The 21,276-nt window shown below is 42.6% G+C and overlaps 2 protein-coding genes across 3 annotated transcripts; one reads left to right on the top strand and one right to left on the bottom strand.

The window, feature by feature from the left end:
* Nucleotides 1–14: 14 nt before the first annotated feature.
* Nucleotides 15–15,823, bottom strand: prpf8 (pre-mRNA processing factor 8). The gene is made up of 43 exons (XM_026191462.2): nt 15,532–15,823; nt 14,689–14,842; nt 14,404–14,572; nt 14,130–14,294; nt 13,813–14,031; nt 13,505–13,717; nt 13,197–13,322; nt 12,940–13,045; nt 12,482–12,672; nt 12,202–12,321; nt 11,894–12,083; nt 11,650–11,769; nt 11,289–11,423; nt 11,050–11,179; nt 10,740–10,936; nt 10,274–10,480; nt 9,766–9,929; nt 9,515–9,641; nt 8,996–9,188; nt 8,667–8,854; nt 8,327–8,565; nt 8,089–8,235; nt 7,742–7,952; nt 7,500–7,616; nt 7,136–7,383; nt 6,856–7,035; nt 6,634–6,769; nt 6,171–6,340; nt 5,855–5,984; nt 5,589–5,735; nt 5,330–5,490; nt 5,013–5,204; nt 4,652–4,889; nt 4,391–4,519; nt 4,126–4,239; nt 3,838–4,011; nt 3,521–3,714; nt 3,146–3,385; nt 1,999–2,140; nt 1,764–1,904; nt 1,529–1,668; nt 1,076–1,278; nt 15–621 (listed from the first exon to the last, which is right to left on the bottom strand). The coding sequence occupies exons 2-43, from the start codon at nt 14,831–14,833 to the stop codon at nt 467–469; spliced, it is 7,053 nt and encodes a 2,350-aa protein (XP_026047247.1). The 5' UTR covers nt 14,834–14,842; nt 15,532–15,823; the 3' UTR covers nt 15–466.
* A 334-nt stretch (nt 15,824–16,157) lies between these two features.
* LOC113036976 (arsenite methyltransferase) lies at nt 16,158–21,276 on the top strand. 2 transcript variants are annotated; one of them, XM_026193633.2, is made up of 10 exons: nt 16,158–16,496; nt 16,772–16,905; nt 17,266–17,416; nt 17,492–17,628; nt 17,726–17,795; nt 17,899–17,980; nt 18,075–18,206; nt 18,278–18,420; nt 18,582–18,704; nt 18,962–21,276. In XM_026193633.2, exons 1-10 carry the CDS (start codon nt 16,461–16,463, stop codon nt 19,037–19,039), a joined length of 1,086 nt encoding a protein of 361 aa, XP_026049418.1. In that variant the 5' UTR covers nt 16,158–16,460; the 3' UTR covers nt 19,040–21,276. The 2 variants fall into 2 exon arrangements, with proteins under 2 accessions (XP_026049418.1, XP_080145111.1); XM_080288985.1 differs by having other exon boundaries at nt 18,054–18,206.

The following is a 21,276-nucleotide window of genomic DNA, read 5'->3' as shown; positions in this document are numbered from 1 at the left end:
TTAACACCACACTGTTCATAAAAATTGAGATCTTTATTTAAACTCAAGCTATGGTGTGACAGGATGTACAGTACACATACAACACAGTAATAATGGGGCGTTACTGGCATGAAAGAACAACTTTCAGTTTCAATTCTCAAAAGAGTGAACAGTAAGCATGTCATTTCCCCTTCCTAAACAGAGGTCTGATCAAATATTATACCAAATTACTGTGTACTGAAAACTACACAAATGCACATGTGAGATGCCACAAAGACTGAAGTAGCCTTACTGTAATAGAGGGGAGGGTAGAGTAATATCAAATATCAAAAAGGATCCTAAAGCCTTTACATTAAAAAACAAAACAAGAATTCCATCATCACAGTTACATCTTTTTCAATAGCAATATTACAGGTTCTGAAATCTGAGCGCCACATAATTCTGGCAGAGCTTTCAACGAAACAGGTCAAGTGCAGCGCGTCTGCCCTCAGGCGTACATGTCCTCGCGGTCGGCATTGTAGATCTCGCCCTCCTGCAGAGAGGCAAAGTTTAAGAAGTGCGAGGGCCGGTGGACTTCGTGGTAGAACTCCTTCGGGTTGGCCAGCTGGAGGTCGTACTTCATGTTTGGATCGTGGCGCACGCCTGTGGTAAAGGGAATTGACAGGTTTATTATTAGCATATATAAATAACTAGAGCAGGGGTGCCATAAGGCGAGCGACCAGAACTAATTTTGTCATTTTACACATTTATCATGTAGAAAAAGAAGGCATACTGTTGTATATCTTACATTAGAATATGTCAGGGATTAAACGTTTAGCTAAATGTCTTCACATTTTGCCTAAATGTCCAGCCAATTTAAGGTTAAAGTGCAAAATGAGTTTCACATCCCTGAATCTAAGTAATTGTGAAGCAAATCTGCACACTAAAATCAATGAAACAGACACTGGGGCAGTGGAAACATCAATGTATCCTACTGATCATTCAAAAAAAAAAAATAAAAAAAAACAAGAAAACAAAACGTTGCACTCAGGGCAGATTTGGCAACAGATATATAGCAAGCAATACTAATATAAATACAAGAGCTTTGAATACTGACCCATGAAGTTGTAGTTCCAGGAGCACTGGCCAGGTACCATGAAGAAGCCCAGGAAACGATCAGACAGCAGCATCTGCACTCTTTCATAGTGAGACGGTAGGTAACCTTTGGGGTTGTTGCCCTTGTCCGTGTTCTGGCGACCCCATTCGTACCCGCTGGGTGTCAGCTTGTAGGCTGTGAGCGTGCATGAACCTGGGGTGAAGCTGAAAAGCACAGACAAGACACTCTTAAGTACAAGTCAACTATGTCTGAAAATACAGTTATAACTACAATTTCTTTTAAAGAGTCTGGTGCATTTTTAAAATTATAATATAAATAAATGGATTTCCAATAGAATCACTATACTGCGTATTGAACTTGCAATACTTTAAACTCCATTCAAGTTAGTTTCTTTTAAACTGCTACAGATTTTACCTTCCTACACTCTTTTCATAGCAAAGTAATAAAGCCTACCTGCAAGTAATGATGATGGTCTTTTCTCCATCCCATGAAGGGTTATCAGCCATGATCTTGGCGTGGGTAGTGACATCCTGTGGGGACAGCTGCGGCGATTCATTGGGCTGCGTGTGAATCCAGCCAAGGGGTTCCATTTCCTGTTTAGGGAAAATAAAAATAAAGCTTTAAAGCTGGAACAAAGCAACCAGCAACGCTATCATGTATCAATTGCTAAGAATAAACCAGAACTTACTTTCAGGTATTCATGACCAGGCAGCTGGTTGGGCAGGTGGACAGTCTGGTGAGTCCCCCACTGGGGCACCATGACAATACAACGGATCTCCTTCACCTGGGGGTTGTCAGGTGGGCTGGTGCCATACAGGTAGCCTGCAATCTGGAACAAAATAATATGGTCAGCATATATACCTGAGCATGTTGTTACAATGGGCTCAGTTGATGAAGTGATGTGTAATATGATGAATACATACCTGTGCTCGCAGATCTGAGATGCAGATGAATTTCTTGAGGACATTTTTGGGCAGGATGTAGGTGTAACCCGTCTCCTTGATGTCATCAGATGAGACGTAGATGTGGTTGGTTCGGAGATGAAGGTTCGCAGCAGATATGGCCCTGACATGGGGGGGAAAAAAACAACAACAAACAAACATGATTTATAATAATAATGGATTGGATTTATACAGCGCTTTTCAAGGCACCCAAAGCGCTTTACAATACCACTATTCATTCACTCTCACATTCACACACTGGTCTTCCTATTAGGGCTGCACGATTTTGCATAAAATGAGAATCACGATTTTTTGGCTTAGAATTGAGATCACGATTCTCTCACGATTTTCTTTTCCAGTGTAATATTTATTGCACTTATTAACTGCACATCAACTTCGTAACAGTTGAGACTGAACATAAAAACAAATAAACATAAAAACAACAAATGTCTCACGTTTTGTTGTTGCCGCAAAATGTTGTACTGCTTGAAATTCCGTCTCCACCGTTGCTCGACGCTGCGTGTATAGAGCAGGTAGTGCAACAATAGAAAAATAGTTGCGGGACGGCACTGTGTAGCATTTGTCTAGGGTGTTGATCATTTTCCTAAATCCCTCGTTTTGCACAGTGTTGATGGGAGCCATATCTTTGGTCAGGTGATAAGTAATAGCCTCCGTAATTTCTTTGTGCCTGCGGGAGTTCGACGTGTATAGGGAAGCGCTGTATAAGGTTCCCGTTATTGATGTTTGGGTGGTTGACCGGGACGGATTTTCTCCTGTCACTTTCTCGTCATCCCTGACGTGCTCTCCGCTGTTTTTTCCCTGCTAATTTTAGCATCACATGGCACAGCTTCTGTATCACGTGGTATAAGACTCCGCCCTTGTCATTTGTTGAGCAGGAAGAGTGAGCGCTTGTTTTCATACAGAGTACGTCCCGGATCAAAATGCGGTACAGTTGTCGTCGTCTTTTTTTTTTTTTTTTTTTAAATCGTTGTCATTTGGAAATGAGATCTCACATAAGTATGAATCGCGATTTTCTAGCGATTAATCGTGCAGCCCTACTTCATATTTTACTCAATCACGAGTGAGCTCTTAAAACAAAGTCTGAACCCCACAGAAGCTGCATTCATACCTGACTCTCCATTCAGTCTTGGATGAGAACGTCTGGGTCTCGTAGTTGGAGGTGGTGGAGGTGATGATCTCGTCTCCATGCTTGTTGACCGTGCGGGTCTGTGTGGCGGTAAGCTGCGACTGTTCTTTGGTCTGTTTCTCGATCTCAGCAATTTGCTGGCGCTGTTGAGACGGAGCTGAGATCTCCATTCCCAGGATGATGTCACGGATCTCAGACTGGGTCAGTGAAGCTACGTTCACACTGAAAGGAGACACAGGAAGTATTGACCACAAAACTGGTTATATTTAGCTCCAAGTTACAGAAAACAAGCAGCTATTTGAGGTACATACAGCAATTAGTTTGTGCAAAACTTGGGAACTCAAACTGAAGACTTACTTGTTCTTTTTGCCATAATCAGCCAAAATTAGATCTTTGAGTTGCACTTCCACCTTGATCCACTCCTCATCAGTGAGCGTGGGCCAAATGTGATGGGGCTCGGTGATAGTTGTTTTGTCAGGTTTAAGGATCACCTTGGCACGGTCATTGTTGACGTGGAGCGCTCTGAGGATCAGGATAAGTCGAGAGAAGGCCTACGGAGCAGACAACCAAACACAAACTACTTACACAGGGAAGAGAGTAAGGGGGCTTTAACAAAAAATTAACAAAAAACCACCATCATTGTAAAACAATTACAACCCTGGTGTGAAACTCACTGTGTAGGACGAGATGGTCTTCAGCCAGTCATCATAAAGGTTGAACAGCACCATCTGTGGTTCTGTAGCCTTCAGGATCAGGTCTCCAAACTTCTCCACTTTCAGACAGGCCTGGAAGGGCAGCTGCAACTCCGAGCCTTTGATCACAATGTTGGGGAAGTCGAGCAAGTGGACCTGCACAGGGAGAACAATGCATCACAAACTGGAAAAGTGCTGCAGTCTGGTTTCACCTTTGAAATATTACACTGAGCTAATCTTCTAAAGTTTTATTAGCATAAAGAGTCTCACCTCCAGAGGGTCGAGCATGCCCTTCCTGGTCACAATGATCTGTTTTGGCTGCTCCTCCACTGGGAGGGAACGAATCAGAGCAGCCACTTCCTCAGCTGTTTTCCACTTGGCCAGCTACAGAGATAAAAAAAAAAAAAAAAATCAAGTTAAACACCTTTGATAAAAAAATAAAAAATAAAAAAAAATAATTAACTTACTAACTAAAGCCTTATATTTCATATCTCTGCCACAAGCTATGCTGTATTTCTGAGTGTAAGGGATGTACCTGTCCCAGACGTTTCTGCCCAGCCCACACAGAGGTGTGAATGATTTTGAGGAAGAGCTGACCGGTCCTCGGGTTGAAGATGAAAATGGCTCCATTGATGGGCTTCGTGGTCAAGTTACCCTCAAAGGTCTGTTGAAATAGGTGGAGAATACATGCGACTACATTTTTTGCATTTTTTTTTATATTATTATTATTATTATTATTATTATTCAAAAGCAAAATACACTTTACTTTCCTAGAATTACAAAAACACCCTTTTACCTTGTGGATAGTGACTCTGTAGACATTCGTGTCATCCACAAACCAGATGATCTGGTTGGAGAACAGTTCACCGTAGTTCTGTGAGGACAGGTACGGCTCAGTGGGCTCAGAGGAGTACAGCTGCAGACCTTTGCGGATGCGTTCCCTGAGCACATACAGGGCAGGGTTGGCCTTCATGATCTTAGCCATGGCCTGCTGGATCAAAGGCTTGCCTCCAGGGAACCAGTTACCATACGCACTACAAAACAAGAACACATAAAATGCTGGGTTTAAGTAGATGCTTAAAGATTGAAGATAAGAATCTTGTTTCCTATCTTCAAACAAGACAGTGCTCAAAACCTGGCCCTTAGACAATACTAACCTGTGGAGGTTGTAGGCCAGATCAATAGCAATGAGCACCCCAGTGGGAGAGGGGTAGATGCTCATGTTGTCTGTGGTGTAGTCGAGGAACTTGGCCCTGGCATAGCGCTCGATGTCATGGGAGTCATAGTCACCCCATCGGAGCTGAATGTCAATCCAGTACTTCTGTGTGGTGGTGCTGTCCATCACGTCCCTGCAGGAGGAAGTGAACATTTCAATTTAAACAAGATTTTCACTTTTCTGTTTTGGACCTCATTATTCTATTATAAACTAATGTTTCATCCCCTAAAAAACTTAAAATCATGCTAAAAGTCATACTTTGAGTCAGCAAGCAGAGAAGGCCGGGAGACGTTCCACTTGTATGATGCAAAGAGAAGTATGTCAGCACAAGATGAGTTCATCTTGTAGGACTTCCTGGGGTGGATGGTCTCCTTCTGCACAGTCTCAATTTCCAGAGCATCCAACTCCTGGTCAAACACCTGAAAACCAGAATCAGAAAAAACATACAAATTTACGTTCTGACTTGCACAATAATTCCTGTGCTGAGGAAAAAGTTTGGTAAATGAACAGAACCTACCTGACAGAGATCCATGACAATGCTCTCATGGATCTTCTGCCACAAGTGAGCCCTGAAGATCTGAATGAGGGAGATCTTCAGCGTTGGGATCTTGCCGTGCATGAAGATTCCTGTCAGGTCAAGCTGCACTTGGAAACCCACATACACCTAGAAATAAAAACATACAAACTAAGCCACTACAGACAATCTTTAGTTTTCCTACACAACAAAGACTCATATGTTCTGTAAGATGTTTCTTTTCCTCTCTGGTTCCTGGTTGTACTTACATTGGCTCTGTTGATGGTGGGTGACCACCAAAGAGTGAAACGACGGTTGGGGATTTGGTTGAGACCAGATCTCTGGGCATTAGTCAGCTTCTTCCATTTCATGGACTCCTCAAAGCCACTGGCCTTTTCCCTAAAACGCACAGAGAGAGAATCTGTTTTTAAAGGCAATTAATTAAATTTATGACAAATTAGTTTCCTGGCAGTTATACACTCGCCAAGTGTATCGAGAAAAGCACACAAAGTGATCCAAGTGTAAAGTCTATTGTGTGATGCTTGCAATATAATTAATTCCTGTAAACATTTAAAGTGCTCTCACCAGAAGAGACCCTCCCAGGTGGGGAAATAAGTGCCTTTGAAGAGTGTGTGCTCCAGAATGCCCTCCACGCCACCGAGCGCCTGGATCATGTCTGTGCGGTAGTTGTTCAGGTTCCACAGTTTGCCATCGTGTCTCTGGTGTGTCCACCAGAACGGATTCTGCTTCAGCACCTGCAACCAACCAAGGAAGAAAATACAATTAATAGCTGGAAATAGCTAAATGATAAACATCATGTAATAGCATACAGACACGTGCATTACAAATAAAACTGTAAACAGTCTTGTTGATCGGTAAACCATTAAAGTCAACACAACTGCTGCAGAGTGCAACTGAGACCAAGAGTCCCAACTATTTTTAATCTGCTTGAGTTTACTTAGAATGCCTGAATTATTAAAAGGCACTTCATGTTTTTATGTAGAATCTTAACACTTCTGCTCTTTGCACATCGCTGTCTCCATCATACCTGGTACTGTTTAAAGTCAGTTCTGACTCTCCAGCCTTTGTCATAGGCCAGTGTGTGTCTGTCCTTCTGGAAAAGAGTGTTGATCCTGGGGATTCCTCTGTCCCAGGAGTCCTCCAAATCCTCCAGAGTTAGACGCCTGGAATAAAGATGAAACACCGGTTATTATGGTGTCTAAACTAGCTGCAGTGAGTCCAAATCAGATAAGAGAGTAATCTGCTCTACCTGTTCTGGGCAATGGCCTCCTGTCTCTTGAGCGCATACTCAGCCCAGACCCTCTGAGAGTCGATAAACTCGCTCTCCCATGGCTGAATGTAACGATACAAGTTAGGGATCAGCTGGTCTTCTTCGTGGCTCATTCCAGACCTGAAGTGGGTGATGCCCACATCTGTCTGCTTGGACCACCTGTTAAAGAGTGAGACAAATGAGTGTGTGATTGGTCAAGACACCACAGCTGAATGAATTTACAGACTAGAAGTTCACACAGATCTGCAAGGAGACCTACCTCAGGTCTGACTGCGGGATAAGCACGTGGCCCATGGACAACATGCCGAGACCACCCAACTCTTTGGGAGTGTAGAAGACCACGGGAGGGAAGCGGCTAGGCATTTTGGAGTTGAGACCAATCTTAATACGTGTCTGAATCTTGTTCTCACACTTCACCAGCAGGTCCAGTAGCTCCTGTGTATTTACCACAGCCTCACGGAAGTAGGTCATCAGACCAATCAGAGCTGTGTTCCACTTATTCACAATCTGAAGATTAAAAATAGAGAAAGTAGTAAGTTTTCCTTGATCTAAATGCAGCTATAAAAGGATCAATGAATGTAACAATAATACTCTAGTTTATAAAAAGCAAGATCTCTGTTAACCTTGGTGAATGTGGTGGATCCAGAGGCCATCAGGATCTGACGCACTCTGTTGTGAAAACGCTGCATTGACTCATCATCCACCCGCAGGAAACACTGTGCTGTCCTCTCTTTGGTCACCTGAACAAATAAATACAAATGTGAACTTCAAGCCCATTTAATCAAAAAAGGGAAAGTCTCTTTAGTCTCTTTAATTTGTTTTCCAGACACTATAGCAGCAGGTTTGTTAGCATTATAAATTTCACCTCATTCTGCAGGTTCCAGACACCATCCTTGTGAGTGAACTCCTCATAGCTGGTGCGACACTTGGGAAGGATGCGGCACTCAAACCCACACATGTTGAAGAGCAGGTTGGGGTTGTCTTTGCTGTACACGGACACAAAGCTGTTCTCCCACTGGACTGTGGTCACAGACCTGGGCAGGCGATTCTTGATGTCCCAGAACACTGCGCGTCCACTGGGAAGATTATTTGGCAAGTTCAAGCCATTTTTCATAAAGTCTAATTTTCGTTATGTGCAATATTCAACAAAGATTAGATCTACATAACAATAATCTACAAGCTTAAGAGTGAAAGGTTGAAAGAAAAACTCACAGATTCACATCATGCTTCATCAGCCTCATCCGGGCATCACGAGGCCAGCACTTCTTATTGTTGTAACCCACAATGTTCTCGTTGTTGGGGTCCGGGTGCTCTGTCAGATACCTCTGAATCAGGTCCCTGGCCTCATCAGCAGAGAATCTAGAGCCACAAAAACAGTGACATCACTTAAATGTGTAAAAACAAACAAACAAGTGAGAAAATGTCATCTTATCACTTAGTGCAATCCTACCTGAAGAAGATGTGGATGCGGTCGATGTAGCGGCAGTACAGTCGGATTGGGTGAGCGCTCTCCGTGGCAGTGTCTTGAAAACTGAGGAAGTCGTTGGGCATCTGAGGGGGACCAGCCATCTCACTGGCACGGTGCAGGCCGAGAACCAGGAGGTCCATCACCAGACCGTAGTACTGCACGATGAACGAGGCAAACTGGAGACCCCTGATGATGCCGTAAGAGTTGGTGTGGTTCATGTCCTATGTGAGAGGAATAAAGATGTGGAGAAACACTCAAAAAATAAATAAATCTAATCAGTTATCTTTAAAACTCCTATATGAAAAGAAATAAGCACCCTTACCTTGTAGTTGATGACCACGTTGTTCTTGGCTGTCATGTAATCAGCAATGTTGTGGTCAACGATAAGACGCAGCAGCCTGTTGAGCAATGTCAGATCAATCTTCTCGTACATCTTCTCATAGCGGGACTCGAGCATCACGTTGCACTCTCCTTCTCCAGTCTCCCACACGTCCTGCAAGTTGTTGATGCCTGAATAGAATAAAGGAGTATTTAAATAAAGCTGAAAATGTCATCACATTTGCCCACAATGTTATTCAAACTGAGATTATATTGTATTCTGGATCCTTTCTGAGATACTACACAACACAATCAGCTATATTCGAGTCTTACCTTGGCACCACTTGTAGACCAGCAGCGGTGGTGGTTCTGTATCAGCAGGTTTGATCCAGGGTGGGAACAGGCGTCTCTTGTCTGCTTCATACCACAGGTACTGGTCCAGGTAGGCATCAGTTATCTTCTCCAGGGGCTCCACATCATACACTGGCACCAGGTGGCTGTACAAGTCCATGAACTCGATACCCACCTGCAAAAGAAGTAGTCACTTAGAAACTAACAAACGGATGTGATGAGAAGAAAGACTTTTACAACAGAGAAACTCAAGGCTGTAACAGAAATCAATTCTTCTGGTGGTTTCCCAAAACGACATCCCAGTAACTATGTATCTACACAGAAGCTAGGAAATACTGCCTCACATTTATGTTACTTATGTTTGTAAACTGACCAGTGAAACAAAAAATAAATTAGAGCAATACATTTTCTTCTAGTGTTCTTGTCTACTGTTTAAAGCCAGAAACATCCCTGTTAACTAAATGAAACTCTTAGAAAGTATCCACACATCTTCTCCCTGACCTCTTTGAAGGCTCTCTGTGTTAGCAGGTGACGCTTGATCCTGGAAAGAGCCTCGTGAGGGTTGTCGTAGGCCTGCTCTATGAGCCCGAGCTCCTCCCTCTGACTCTGGTTCAGACGAGACTTCACGCTGGAAGGATTTAGAGTGGACATGGAAACAAATTAATAATAAGCAAAACATACTCTGGCAATTCTGCTGCCTGATGTGAGATATGCATCGCTAAAGTTAAAGGCAATGTTCTCAGCTTGCTTACCTGTATGCTTCTTTGAGCCTCTCCAGCGCCAGGATGAGCAGCTTGGTGTCATGTTTGTAAGACAGTGGGGGGAACGGGATTGGTGAGAAGCGCCGACTCTCCAGCCAGTGCACAGTGGTGGTGTAAATGGCCACGGCCTCTTCTGCAGTGATGTAGGGACCATCCTGTAAACAGAATACACACACTTTCAATTATATGGCAGAAAACTAAAGGATGCAGCCATTTTTACCTTTGATACAGAGATACAATGAGACCTGTTTTCGTATATTATAACATCATGTAATAATCAGAAAAGTGTCTGAATAGTAAAGGGCCAGTGGCAAACGCAACCAGCAATCAAAGAACCACTATTCACTTTAATATTCCTCCAGTTCTTACGCACAGGCAGGCAGTCCAATGCAAGTGCGCCTTTGTAGGAGGACAACAATCATCATTTCACCTTAAATGCGTTGACAATGCAGGGACTTTACTAGAGTTCTTTTTTTAAGATTTCTTCTTAGAGTATTACCTTCAGGTAGTTGTGCTGTCTCTCCTGTTCAGCTTTCAGGTACAGACGGGTCAGTCTGCCCAGGTTTTTCTTGCACACCGTCTTATCCACAGTGGCTCCGCGACGGATTCGCTCACGGTTGTAGTGGGCTGTGTTGGTCCACCAGTCAGCTTTGGCCTTCACGTATCGCAGAATCATGTTCTCAATAGGAGTAGGCAATCCAGGTACCTAAAGTGAAAGAAAAAGATAACATTAGATATTTTCTTCTCACTTAAATTCTAATTTTTAACAATGTTTGTAGTATCTTTGTGAAGTTGTTCCAATATCTAATCAGTGCTTTCAATACTGTTCCCTTTATTATCCAATTACCTGATATTTTATTCATGTTATCAAGAATTTCACAAATCCTTATTTTTCAAACCACAGGCCATCCATTCAAACGTAACAAGACACTCAAATGTCAAAAAGATTCCTGAGGAGACCTGACCTTCCATGGGATGTTTGCTTTCCAGCACCTCCAGGACTCGCTGAGGTGCTGCAGGATGGTTCTGGCCTTGTTCTGTTTGATCCCCTCAGGCATCATGTCCAAGATGTCATGCATCACAGCCGCACGCAACTCCAGGTCAAAGTGAGACTCCACACGCTGTTTGGTCACAGTCTTTGCAACACCCTTCGAGTGACGTCCTGCAGAGGAAATCAAAGCAAAACCGCCGCTGCTGCTGAAACTGCTACGGTTTCCCTCAGAGAATAACTGACCGTGTCAGAGAATCACACAAGTAAAATATGTATGTTCAGACCTTCAAACTGTCTGGCCAGCAGATTTCCGAGCCACCGCTCCAACAGGGGGGTGATGCCCCTCATGAAGAACAGCCACACCCTCCAACCAGGGGCCCAGAAGCCACAACCTGGTCCCTTGCCCACAGGACCCTGAAAACACAGACAAGATTAAAACTTAAATGTGATTGTGGAAAAATATTTATACAGAAAACAGCTTCACCTTAAGTGTGCAAATTGTTAACATGGGGCAATTACTCACGGTATTGAAACGGTAGTAGATGAGATGCTTCAGGTCTTTGCACATCCGGATTTGTCTCATCAGCTTGTACTTGTACCGGTACATGCCTGTGAGCTGACCCACATGAGCGAAGATGTACTGCAGTCCGTCAGCCAACTGCAACACAGAAACACACCTTTGGTCACATGTGCAAATCAATACATAAAAATAACTACTGAAAAAAAAATTCAAATAAAATCTTATGAACATGAAAAAGATTTCCCAAAATCCTTTATCAATACAAAAGATACATCCTTGCATTTTATACTGCTTTTCATTAAAGAGCGCTTTTACCGCTACCCTATGAAAGCAAAGCTTGGCCAATTTCCACTTCACAACTAACCTGGAAGGCATCAACATTTCCCAGTCTGTACTGCACGTGGCTGTCAACCACCAGCTTGCTTAGACGGAGAACCTCTCTGCACAGATGAAAGGCATTGCCGAATCGCGACTTCTTTCTCTCCTGAAGGAGGCAAAAAACAGTCATAGGTCAGCAATGGTCAAACGAAGTGCACTTCATACTAGAATACAGTCAGAGACTTAACAAAAACAAAATGTGAAGTTAGATCCTGCTCTGCAGATTGTACCTTTGTGGTCAGTGTCTTGACAGGCTTCAGGTTGAAGTTGTAGTCCAGATGCAGGTAGTTGAGGTTCTTACGATGGATGAGCAGATTGAGCATGTTGTAGCCCTGTCTGCAAACCTGCAGGCCAACCTCCACCCAATCCAGCTTTGTGGACTGGAAGAACTTTGTGGCCTTAAAGGAGCGGAATAGGTATCTACAAGACAACAGAGGGATAACTTTTACAGATGAACTTGGATAATGAGCAAAATAAATAAAGGTTTAATTAAAAATGCGTGAAAGCAGGATATCAAAATAAATCCAAGGATGCACACCTCTTCTTCTGGGCCTTGGGTGGTCTGTGTTTGAGAGCATTGAGCACGTAGTACTTCAGCAGTTTCTGGTATGACACACGTACTTTCACTGGCTGTCCAGCAGGGCAATGCTCGCGGTACCTATAAAATATTTTAGCAACATATGTTTAATACTTATCAGACTTTTTTTATTTTATTTTAACCCTAATGCAAAACAAAATCTTCCACACAGCCAACATCTCTTCAAACAGTAAAGTACTTCAGATTTACTCCTGTCCTAACAGCTTCACAGTTTGCTCACCAGTTCTTGATCAGGGGGATATCGATGGCACGTCTTGTTCGGCCAGATCTGAGGTTGAAGGGTCTCGGCGCCCACAGGAGAGCAATGCCATTGGCTGTGTTGTCTGTGTAGAGTGGGGTTTCTTTGAGGAAGGGTTCCACAAACTCAGCAAGCTCAAACTCCTCATCATCATCTGGCAGAGGCTCCTGACTCTGAGAGGTCACAGGAAAAACAATGAATCACTTTTAAGGGCAGAAGGGCTGGAATTCAACAGACTATAAAATAACTAGAAGAGTTATCTGAATGGTGAAAGGTGATCTGCAGCTGCAGCCAATAATAACAAGTCACCATTCATTTTACTATTCCTCCAGTTCTTACGCACAGGCAAGCAGTCCAATGCAAGTGCGCCTTTGTAAGAGGACTTTGATGCGGGGTGTTATTCACCAAAGGGAGACAAGTAGATAATGTGCAACACTTACCTTAACAGAATGTCTGTGTGAAATGGGGTTGATCAGTGGGTCAAAGTAAAATGCAGGAAGATCGGGGTCTTCTGTTTTGATAAAAACCACATTTGGTGTGTGGTACCTAGGAAAAAAAAACAAAAACGTCACAAATGTTGCTTTTATATAGCCATTATGAAAAATAAAACAAATCTATGACGTTTATAAGCGATGAATGTCTCTCCTGTCTTGAATGAAAAAGGATTTTTCAGTCAGCCGGTATTTCAAGTTCTCACCAGGTGAGGTGGACGTGGTGGGGCAAATTGTTGTACAGGTAGGGGAAGCCGATTTTGTACTCTGTCCTGATGGGCTGTCGGATGATGATTTTGTTGATGTCGTTGAACTCGTTCCAGTCTTCATCCCTACAGAGGATACAGAGGAACCAGTTAGGACACAAAAACGCCAGCTTCTATTTTCACATTATGTTTGGAATCAAACAGCAATATCAAACAATTACAAGAAACATTTAAATTCTGCACTTTATTAACATTAATAACAATAAGTCTTTAGAATATTCATTTTATAAAAGGGCAAAAGAACATACTGGAGGTTGATGTCTCTGACCAACGGCTCAAACTTTGGTCCTCCAGGGATGGCCATGTTTAAAGCCTTGGACGTGAAGAAAGCCTTCAGGTCAAAGAGGTAAAAGTAGTTTCTATCAACCAGATCTGTCAGAAGCTGATTGGCCAGACGGTACAGTGTGGACATCATAGGCAGTGTGAACTGCCAACGACGATAGGTGGTTCCATTCACAAACCTGAGCAAGACAAAGATAAATCATCAATTAATGTTTTAAGCAACTTATCAGTTGAATATGTAAACCTGTCTGTGAAGAGAGCCATGGCTGCTTACTTGGCTGTGTCCTTGAGGGGCTGATGTTCATAGAACCAGTCCACAACTGAAGCATCTTCCTCTGGATCAAGCTCCATCTGAATGGCCTCCAAGGGTTCCACATCAAGAATATTGTCAGCGTAGTCCAGTGGCGGCTCCTCATCATCAAAGGGTGGAAAGCGCATTCTTTTGAAGTGCCGACGATCTCTTTTCTCACGACGCATCATGATCCACATGGTGCTGGGATTAAAATCGGGAAAGAGACAAATTTACATTTTATTGAATGGAAATGATCACAGTTGGCTTGAAAGTTTTCAGCAATAGAAACTCTCCCTTACCCCCACTGTGAAATGTAGACTGGCTCAATGACCCAAGGGATTTCATTGACAAATGAAATGGCTCCAGTGATGTGATAAAGCACGGGCACATCTCGAATCTGTTCCCAAGGCATCGGCATGTTTTCCAACAGCTTCAGCACTGCATGGGGCATGTACTTGAGGGCACTGTTCAACAAACAGACACAGAACAAGCATATGAAGATGTTATCAAGAAGTAAAAAAAACACCGACTTTTGTTAAGACTTTTAAAAAGGGATAAAGGAGTCATCTTTACCCAAGGTAGACCCTCTTGTCATGGCGAAACTTTCTATTGGTCATGTCTCCATGGTCCCTGATGATCTTGCGGACATGTTCAGGTGGCATATCTTCCTTCTGAGCATCCACAAAGCCAAACTTTCTCTTTTCTGAGTAGCGCTTTGCCTGTAACTGCTGCCATTTTCTTGCTGTAGAGTTGAAAGACATTTAATAATCGCAAAGTTAATCTTGTCCATTTGTGACAACATCTTTGCTAAAAGCTCAAAACATGGAAGTCCCGCTTTAGTGGATACAAACAACATACCCTTCTCTTGTAATTTCTCCTCAGACATGTAGTCTGGGACAGGTGCAGGAGGGGGCACACCAGGCGGTACAGCAGTTGGTACCCCTGGTGGCACACCGGGTGGCATCGCTGCAGGGACCCCTCTGTAAGGAAAGGCAGCTGCCATGGTGCCTCACTATCCAAAACAAAGACAAAAACCAAGGTATTAAAATAAGTGAGGTTTTTGATTATAACTGTATATAATCTAAACCCTGAGGAGAGAGGCGTTACATGTCAAAAAACCCAAATTACATTTAATTTAACTGAAACAAAAAACTGATCAGAAACATATTACACTGGCACATGAATTCCTTGTCTGGCTCCTGCAACCCACAGATTAAATAACAGAAGCCACAAAGTGAACGCGTGTGCTTAATGCCTTGCAAAGTCTAGAAAATAGAATGGCCTTTGACATAAACGCCTTTCAAAAATAAAAACTAGCTTCTTAATTCGGTAGAAAATGCATTTATTTCACATTAACTCATCTGTGTAGCTTCAACATCTTCGTGCTCACAGTTGATGAGCTAGCTAGGTTAGCCTAACATGGCCTCCCGGATGGCACAAAACTGCAACAGCAAGGCGAACTTTGCCCGCGTTTAACTGTTGTTAGCTCGTCCAGAAACGGCGTAAACTCGGGATATCATTCATAAATGGCTACATTATGTTACATGTAACACATTGTACTTCACGCCGCAGCACCTGTTATTAATTAGGCCAAGCGTGGAGGAAGCGGCAACTTCGCCAACTGCTAAAGCTAGCACGGTGGCTAACGATTGGGTGAGAGGTAAAACTAAGCAATAACAGAATGCATTCAACAACACGTACCTCGCTTACTTCACTCCCAGTGTTTCTTATCGTTGGATAAAGCCTTAACCCGCACACAGTCAGCTAGCACAACATTTCTTTCTTATTCTCCGTGTTTTCCGCCTCAGTGTTGGGTTGATGTGCGCTAACACAAAACTGCATAGACGCACGACGGCGGACACACGATGAACGAGCTTCAGTAGTATTCACAGACGGCGGTTACGTCCGATATTTCTCAACCCCCGGTAAAGAATCTGCTTTACGTCAGTAAATATGCGTAGAAGTTAAACAAGCGCAATTTTTGCGAATACCCGTATGATCCCGTTTCCGGCGCACTACTGCCCCCTGCAGTGTTGGAGTGCGATCCTGTAAAGTTTGTTGCTTAAACAAAAGCATGATTTGCTGATTTGTTGTATTATTTAATCACATTCCAAATATTTCATTAGTTATTTGCTTCTTGTTTTATTTCTGACCTGAAGTCATTTATTTCTTTCGTCATTTCTCTTTCGTCCTTTGTACTCCTCTCTAGGGACTACAAACACAAATGTAAATCTCCAAAAGTTGATTCTGTTCACCTGGACGTAGCGTTTTGTGGGAGAAACGTTTCCTCACTCATCCAAGTGACTTCTTCAGTCTCACCCGAGGACAGTCTGGAGACTGAAGAAGTCACTTGAATGAGTGAGGAAACGTTTCTCCCACAAAACGCTACGTCCAGGTGAACAGAATCAACTTTTGGAGATTTACTTTCCTGGATGATTGAGAATGCATCAAGACAAATGTAGATTGCTTTGCCGCCACCCCCCGCCAAAAAAAAGCCGGTCACGACAGACAAACAATGATGCCTTTATTGTGAAAAGACCACACCGGAAGAACGGCCAGACGTGACCCCACTGTCGTCTTTCACACCATTTGAATTTAGTTTTTGTAATTTTGACAGCTTCTCGGAAGAAATGGCGACCAGTGAGGACGTGCGGGAAAATGTGAAGGTACTCTAGTCCTGAGTGTCGCCCAGACACTGCTCAGCTTTCTGTTCATTCACAGTTTATGGACATTTTTTTTATTTTGTCCACAGTTATTCGAGCATTGCAGAATAGTTGCTCGGGCGCCATTAATTTATAACCAGTGGAATTTCTTTTGATTTTAATAAGTTTCTTTTCAGGTTATTTTATGTATTCTGCAAAAGAAAGGTTTGCGGTGTCAACTTTGCTGTACGTTGTCTTAATAAACGTGCATGAGGACAGCTGTTAATGTGGCTGTGCAGAAATACTACGGCAAGCGGCTGGAGTCCTCGGGTGATCTGCAGACAGGTGCCGCCTCCTGCGGATCGTCCTGCAGACCAGCGCCCAGAAGTGTTACCGAAGCTCTGAGTGAGGTTCACCCTGAGGTGACCAAAAGGTGAAATCTCGCTTTGTAATCATAAGCAATTAAAGGTGTTTTTATTCTTACCAGATATCAGCAGTGAAAAAAACACAAATATGAATTTTTCCAAACTTCATTTAAGAAAAGCAAGGCCAAACACCATCACAATCACAAACTTTAGACATCTTACTACCAGACACCACATCTTTCCATAGATTTTCTTCCACTTATCCTGATCTTTTCACTTTTGCTCAGGCTGGAAGCATTTGGTCAGCTGACATGGAATAGACCCAGACAATCAGATTTTTGAGATTCCCACTTATGGGATCATTCTGTACTGCCTGATTAGAGACAACAGGTTTTCCTGTAATGACTGGTGTTATTGGCTCTCTTCAGGTTCTTCGGCTGTGGTCTTCCATTTCCAGCAAAGCTCGAGGGCTGCAGAGTCCTGGATCTCGGCAGTGGCTCCGGCAGAGACTGCTATGCTTTTAGTAAACTGGTTGGGCCGAATGGACACGTGACTGGGATCGACATGACACAGGAGCTGGTAATTACAGGTTTCTGCACAGATGGCACTTTGATGTCTGCCCCTTCCTGATGTAGTTAATTCATGTTCTTTTAGATCACAGCAGCTCGTCAGTATGTTCAGTATCATCAAGATAAGTTTGGCTATAAGGAGCCCAACGTTACATTTGTCCAGGGCTACATGGAGAACCTCAACGAAGCTGGCATTCAGAGTGACTCCATGGATGTAGTGATGTAGGTTTAAATGATGTAGTTGTGTTGGGTGTCAGGTGAAAAAAAGGAGCTTTAATTTGGTTGTTAAAGTTTTTTCCCCTCTTTGTAATCTCTTCAGATCCAACTGTGTGATCTGTCTATGTGCTGATAAAAGAGCGGTGCTGCAGCAAGCCTACAACGTCTTGAAGGTTACCCTGACGAATCATCATTAACACAAATAAATGTTAACATGTTGTCACACACACACAAAGAAATATAGGAATACAAGGTGCACTCACTTATTTCATACAGGAGGGAGGTGAGCTTTACTTCAGTGATATGTTTGCCAGTAAGATCATCCCTGATCACATGAAGCAAGACGCAGTCCTGTGGGGTAAAACAAACACTACTTCTAAATCCAGTTAATTCAAAGCCAACCATCTCTGCCGTCACCGATAACTCTTCAGTCCCCGTCTCCTCTGACTTAGGTGAGGGGATGGGCGGCTCTCTGTTTTGGCCCGATCTAATCTCATTGGCCCGCAGCATGGGTTTCAGCTCTCCACACCTCATCTCAGCGAGCCACATTGTGGTCTACAACAGTGAGCTCAAAGCAAAAGCAGGTAACAAAGAGGCACATTTTCAGACAGCATTCACTCTGATTTCACAACTGAGCAAGCTCTTCATTTTGTAGGCGACATCAGTTATGCTTCAGGCACTTACAGGCTCTTTAAGCTGCCCAGAAGTCCAGCGATGTCAAACGCTACTGTGACCTATAAAGGGACGTTGGCAGAATTCCCAGATCAGCTGGACTTTGATTCCTCCCACTGCTTCAAGGTATAAAAGGCACCCTTTCTCTTATCAGCATGTACGCAGAGACATTTATTAACCTGCTTTTATTCTAAAAACACAGGTGATAATTAGTCTGGAAGTGTTATGGTTTTTAATTTCAGAAAAACGACATGTATATCCAATTAAACTCTTTTCCTCTTACACAGAAAGACGTAGCAGTGCAGGTAAACGGAGAGATGGCAGCAGTCCTCCAGAGTTCCCGTTTCTCCTCCGACTTTAAAATCCAGATGTTGGATAAACAGGAGTCCAAGTCGGAGACAACGCCAGAGGTATCCAACACCACAAGTTCACTGTGGCTAAAATGCTTTTAAATTTTAACTTTTTACCCCTTGAGAGCGAACTAAGAAAAACTCTTGAAGCTCTTTTCTGAGCTGAGCGGTCGTCAAATCACGTTTTTAGTGATATTGACTGAGATGTCAGAACTCATTATTAAAGGTACAGGTCGTTAATTGGTGTTTTGATATGGGAAAGAGTTAACGCTTCAGCGTGCTTAAGTTATGATATTAACATAGTTTTATCTTCTCAGTATTGCCACCTCAACCCATTTCTGCTGGCTGACAAACTGGGATCCTCCGTGAAGCAGTGCTCTAAAACAAGCAAATGAAGAGGCAAGTGACTGATCTGAAGGCTTAACAGAAATGTTATTTTTGAATTTCGGCTTTATAAAGACATAATTTTACTAACTAATGGGGAATCTTGTAGATAATCTCACAGATCGTGGCCAGTGACGTGTCTCCATATTTCATATTTAGACATAAAATGTATTTTTGTAGAAAACAAGTATGTTTCTCTGTAACACTATCAACTCAGAGTTTGAGCTTCTTTATGCTGATGTCATAATTACCATGTGAACAACAACATTTACAGAAGTGGAAATAGAAATACTTAATGACATAATAACCCGTGTTTAATATTTGACATGGAATTTTACAACAGCATAATAAAACGACTGCATTATAGGGGATTTAAACAGCAACATTCAGGTACTGAAGTGGATGCATGATGAGCAGCTGCCGACAGGCTGACAGTGTTAAATACGAAATGATGTAAACATTCAGGGGTGTTGAAACAGAAAAGTGTCGCACATGTTTAACATCTTTACCACCATAAAGGAGTTGTTTATTTTAAGGAACTAAAACATGTTTAAAGATGCCGCACACTTTCTCATATCATAAGGAATACATGAGCTACAACTCTGTTGTATAATGTATTAAGGCACTACAGTACACATAAAAAAAGAGGTCAAAAACAAACTTTTTATCTTATTTATCTTTCATGGGCAGTATTTTAAAGTGTTTTGTAAATGTTGTAAATGTAAATGTTGTATTCTCATGTGAAGTGTAGTGACGTGTGTGTTTAAGAAGTTTTGAGTGTATAGTATGAAATGAAAGACATTTAAGTAACTGAGAAAGTTGATAAAGTCTTAACATTTTCAGCTCATAAAAACATCCAAATGCACTCAGTGGCCACTTTGTTAGGTACACCTGCTCAACTGTACAAATATTGAATCATCCAATCACATCACAGCAGCTGGTTATCTCTTGATGTTCAAACTTAGTGTCTGAATGTGAAAGAAAGCTGCTTTAAGTGACTTTGAATGTGATGAGATTGTTGGTGCCAAACTGGCTGGTCTGAGTATTTCAGAAGCTGCTGATCTGCTGGGATTTTCCCACATAGAAATCTCGAGGGTTTACAGAGAACGGTCTAAAAAAAGAGAACATATCCAGTGAGTACTCAGCGTAAAAATGCCTCGTTCATGTTGGAAGAGAATGACCAGACAGCTTCAATCTGAAGCTGAAGGTAACAAATAACCATTGGTTACAATCAAGATATCTAGAAAAGCATCTCTGGGAGCACAGTATCTCAAACCCTGATGCAGATGGGCTACAGCAGCAGAGGACCACCAGGGCTATGCGACCAAATTTTTCAGTGGTGCGACTAAAAAAAAATATTCGGTTGCACCTGTGCGACCAACTGTTCGGGTAGCAAAAAAAAAAAAAAATCTGCAACCTTCCCTGTGGTCAACAACAGACACACATTATGCCCCTATCGTGGACTAAACCAATCAGAGATAGTCAGGGGCGGGACCTCTCTGATTGGCCGTGGTCCAGTTGAAAGTGCAGGTAGAAGTGGGAGGTGAGTAGCTTGAATAAAGCGATATCAATTCATTAAATCCTGAATCGACTTTTAAATATAACTGTGTTTGGCCAGAAACGCCAGATTCTCAGATTAAAGCTCACAAAACCATTTCAACAACAACCATACAGCAGATGAGAGCAGGTACACGGATTCCACACAAAGACGTAAACACAGAACGGACCAACGCATCAGAATCAATTTTGTCTTTCTCGGCTTTCTCACCCGACGGCCCGTAGACGGACACGCTGTCGGAGCTTAACGATCCTGATGCGTCCGGTCCGTGCTGTGATTACGTCTTTTTGCGCTGATTCTGAGCTGCAGGTTTTGTCTCTCTCCAACCAAAATTCACCGAGCCAGCAGCAAAAGAAGCAGCAAACTGCGCTTCACATTTGATCAATGTCGTCATGAATTTTGCTGTTTTGCTTCCACGACTATTAAAATCACACTTCATGCACAGCTGGCTATCTCTCTATCTCTCTTTACTTCAAGAACAGTTTTATTCATTCGCTTATTACCCACCAGTCTACCGTTGTTTATAGCGCTGTTGGCTGCTGTCTTTTTCTTTTTTCACTTAAATGACCTCGGATAAGAAAGCCTATTTTTTCTGTTATTCAATACTGAAGAAATTTAAACTTTATATGCAGAACATTGTAGAATATTTTTAAGGTTATCTGCTATAAAAAGCCAGACCAGGAAAATCTC

Source organism: Astatotilapia calliptera, chromosome 14 (genome assembly GCF_964374335.1).
Source record: "Astatotilapia calliptera chromosome 14, fAstCal68.1, whole genome shotgun sequence".
Classification (NCBI taxonomy): Eukaryota; Metazoa; Chordata; class Actinopteri; order Cichliformes; family Cichlidae; genus Astatotilapia; species Astatotilapia calliptera.
Note: the sequence above shows the minus strand (reverse complement) of the source record. Positions and strands in the feature narration are given on the sequence as shown.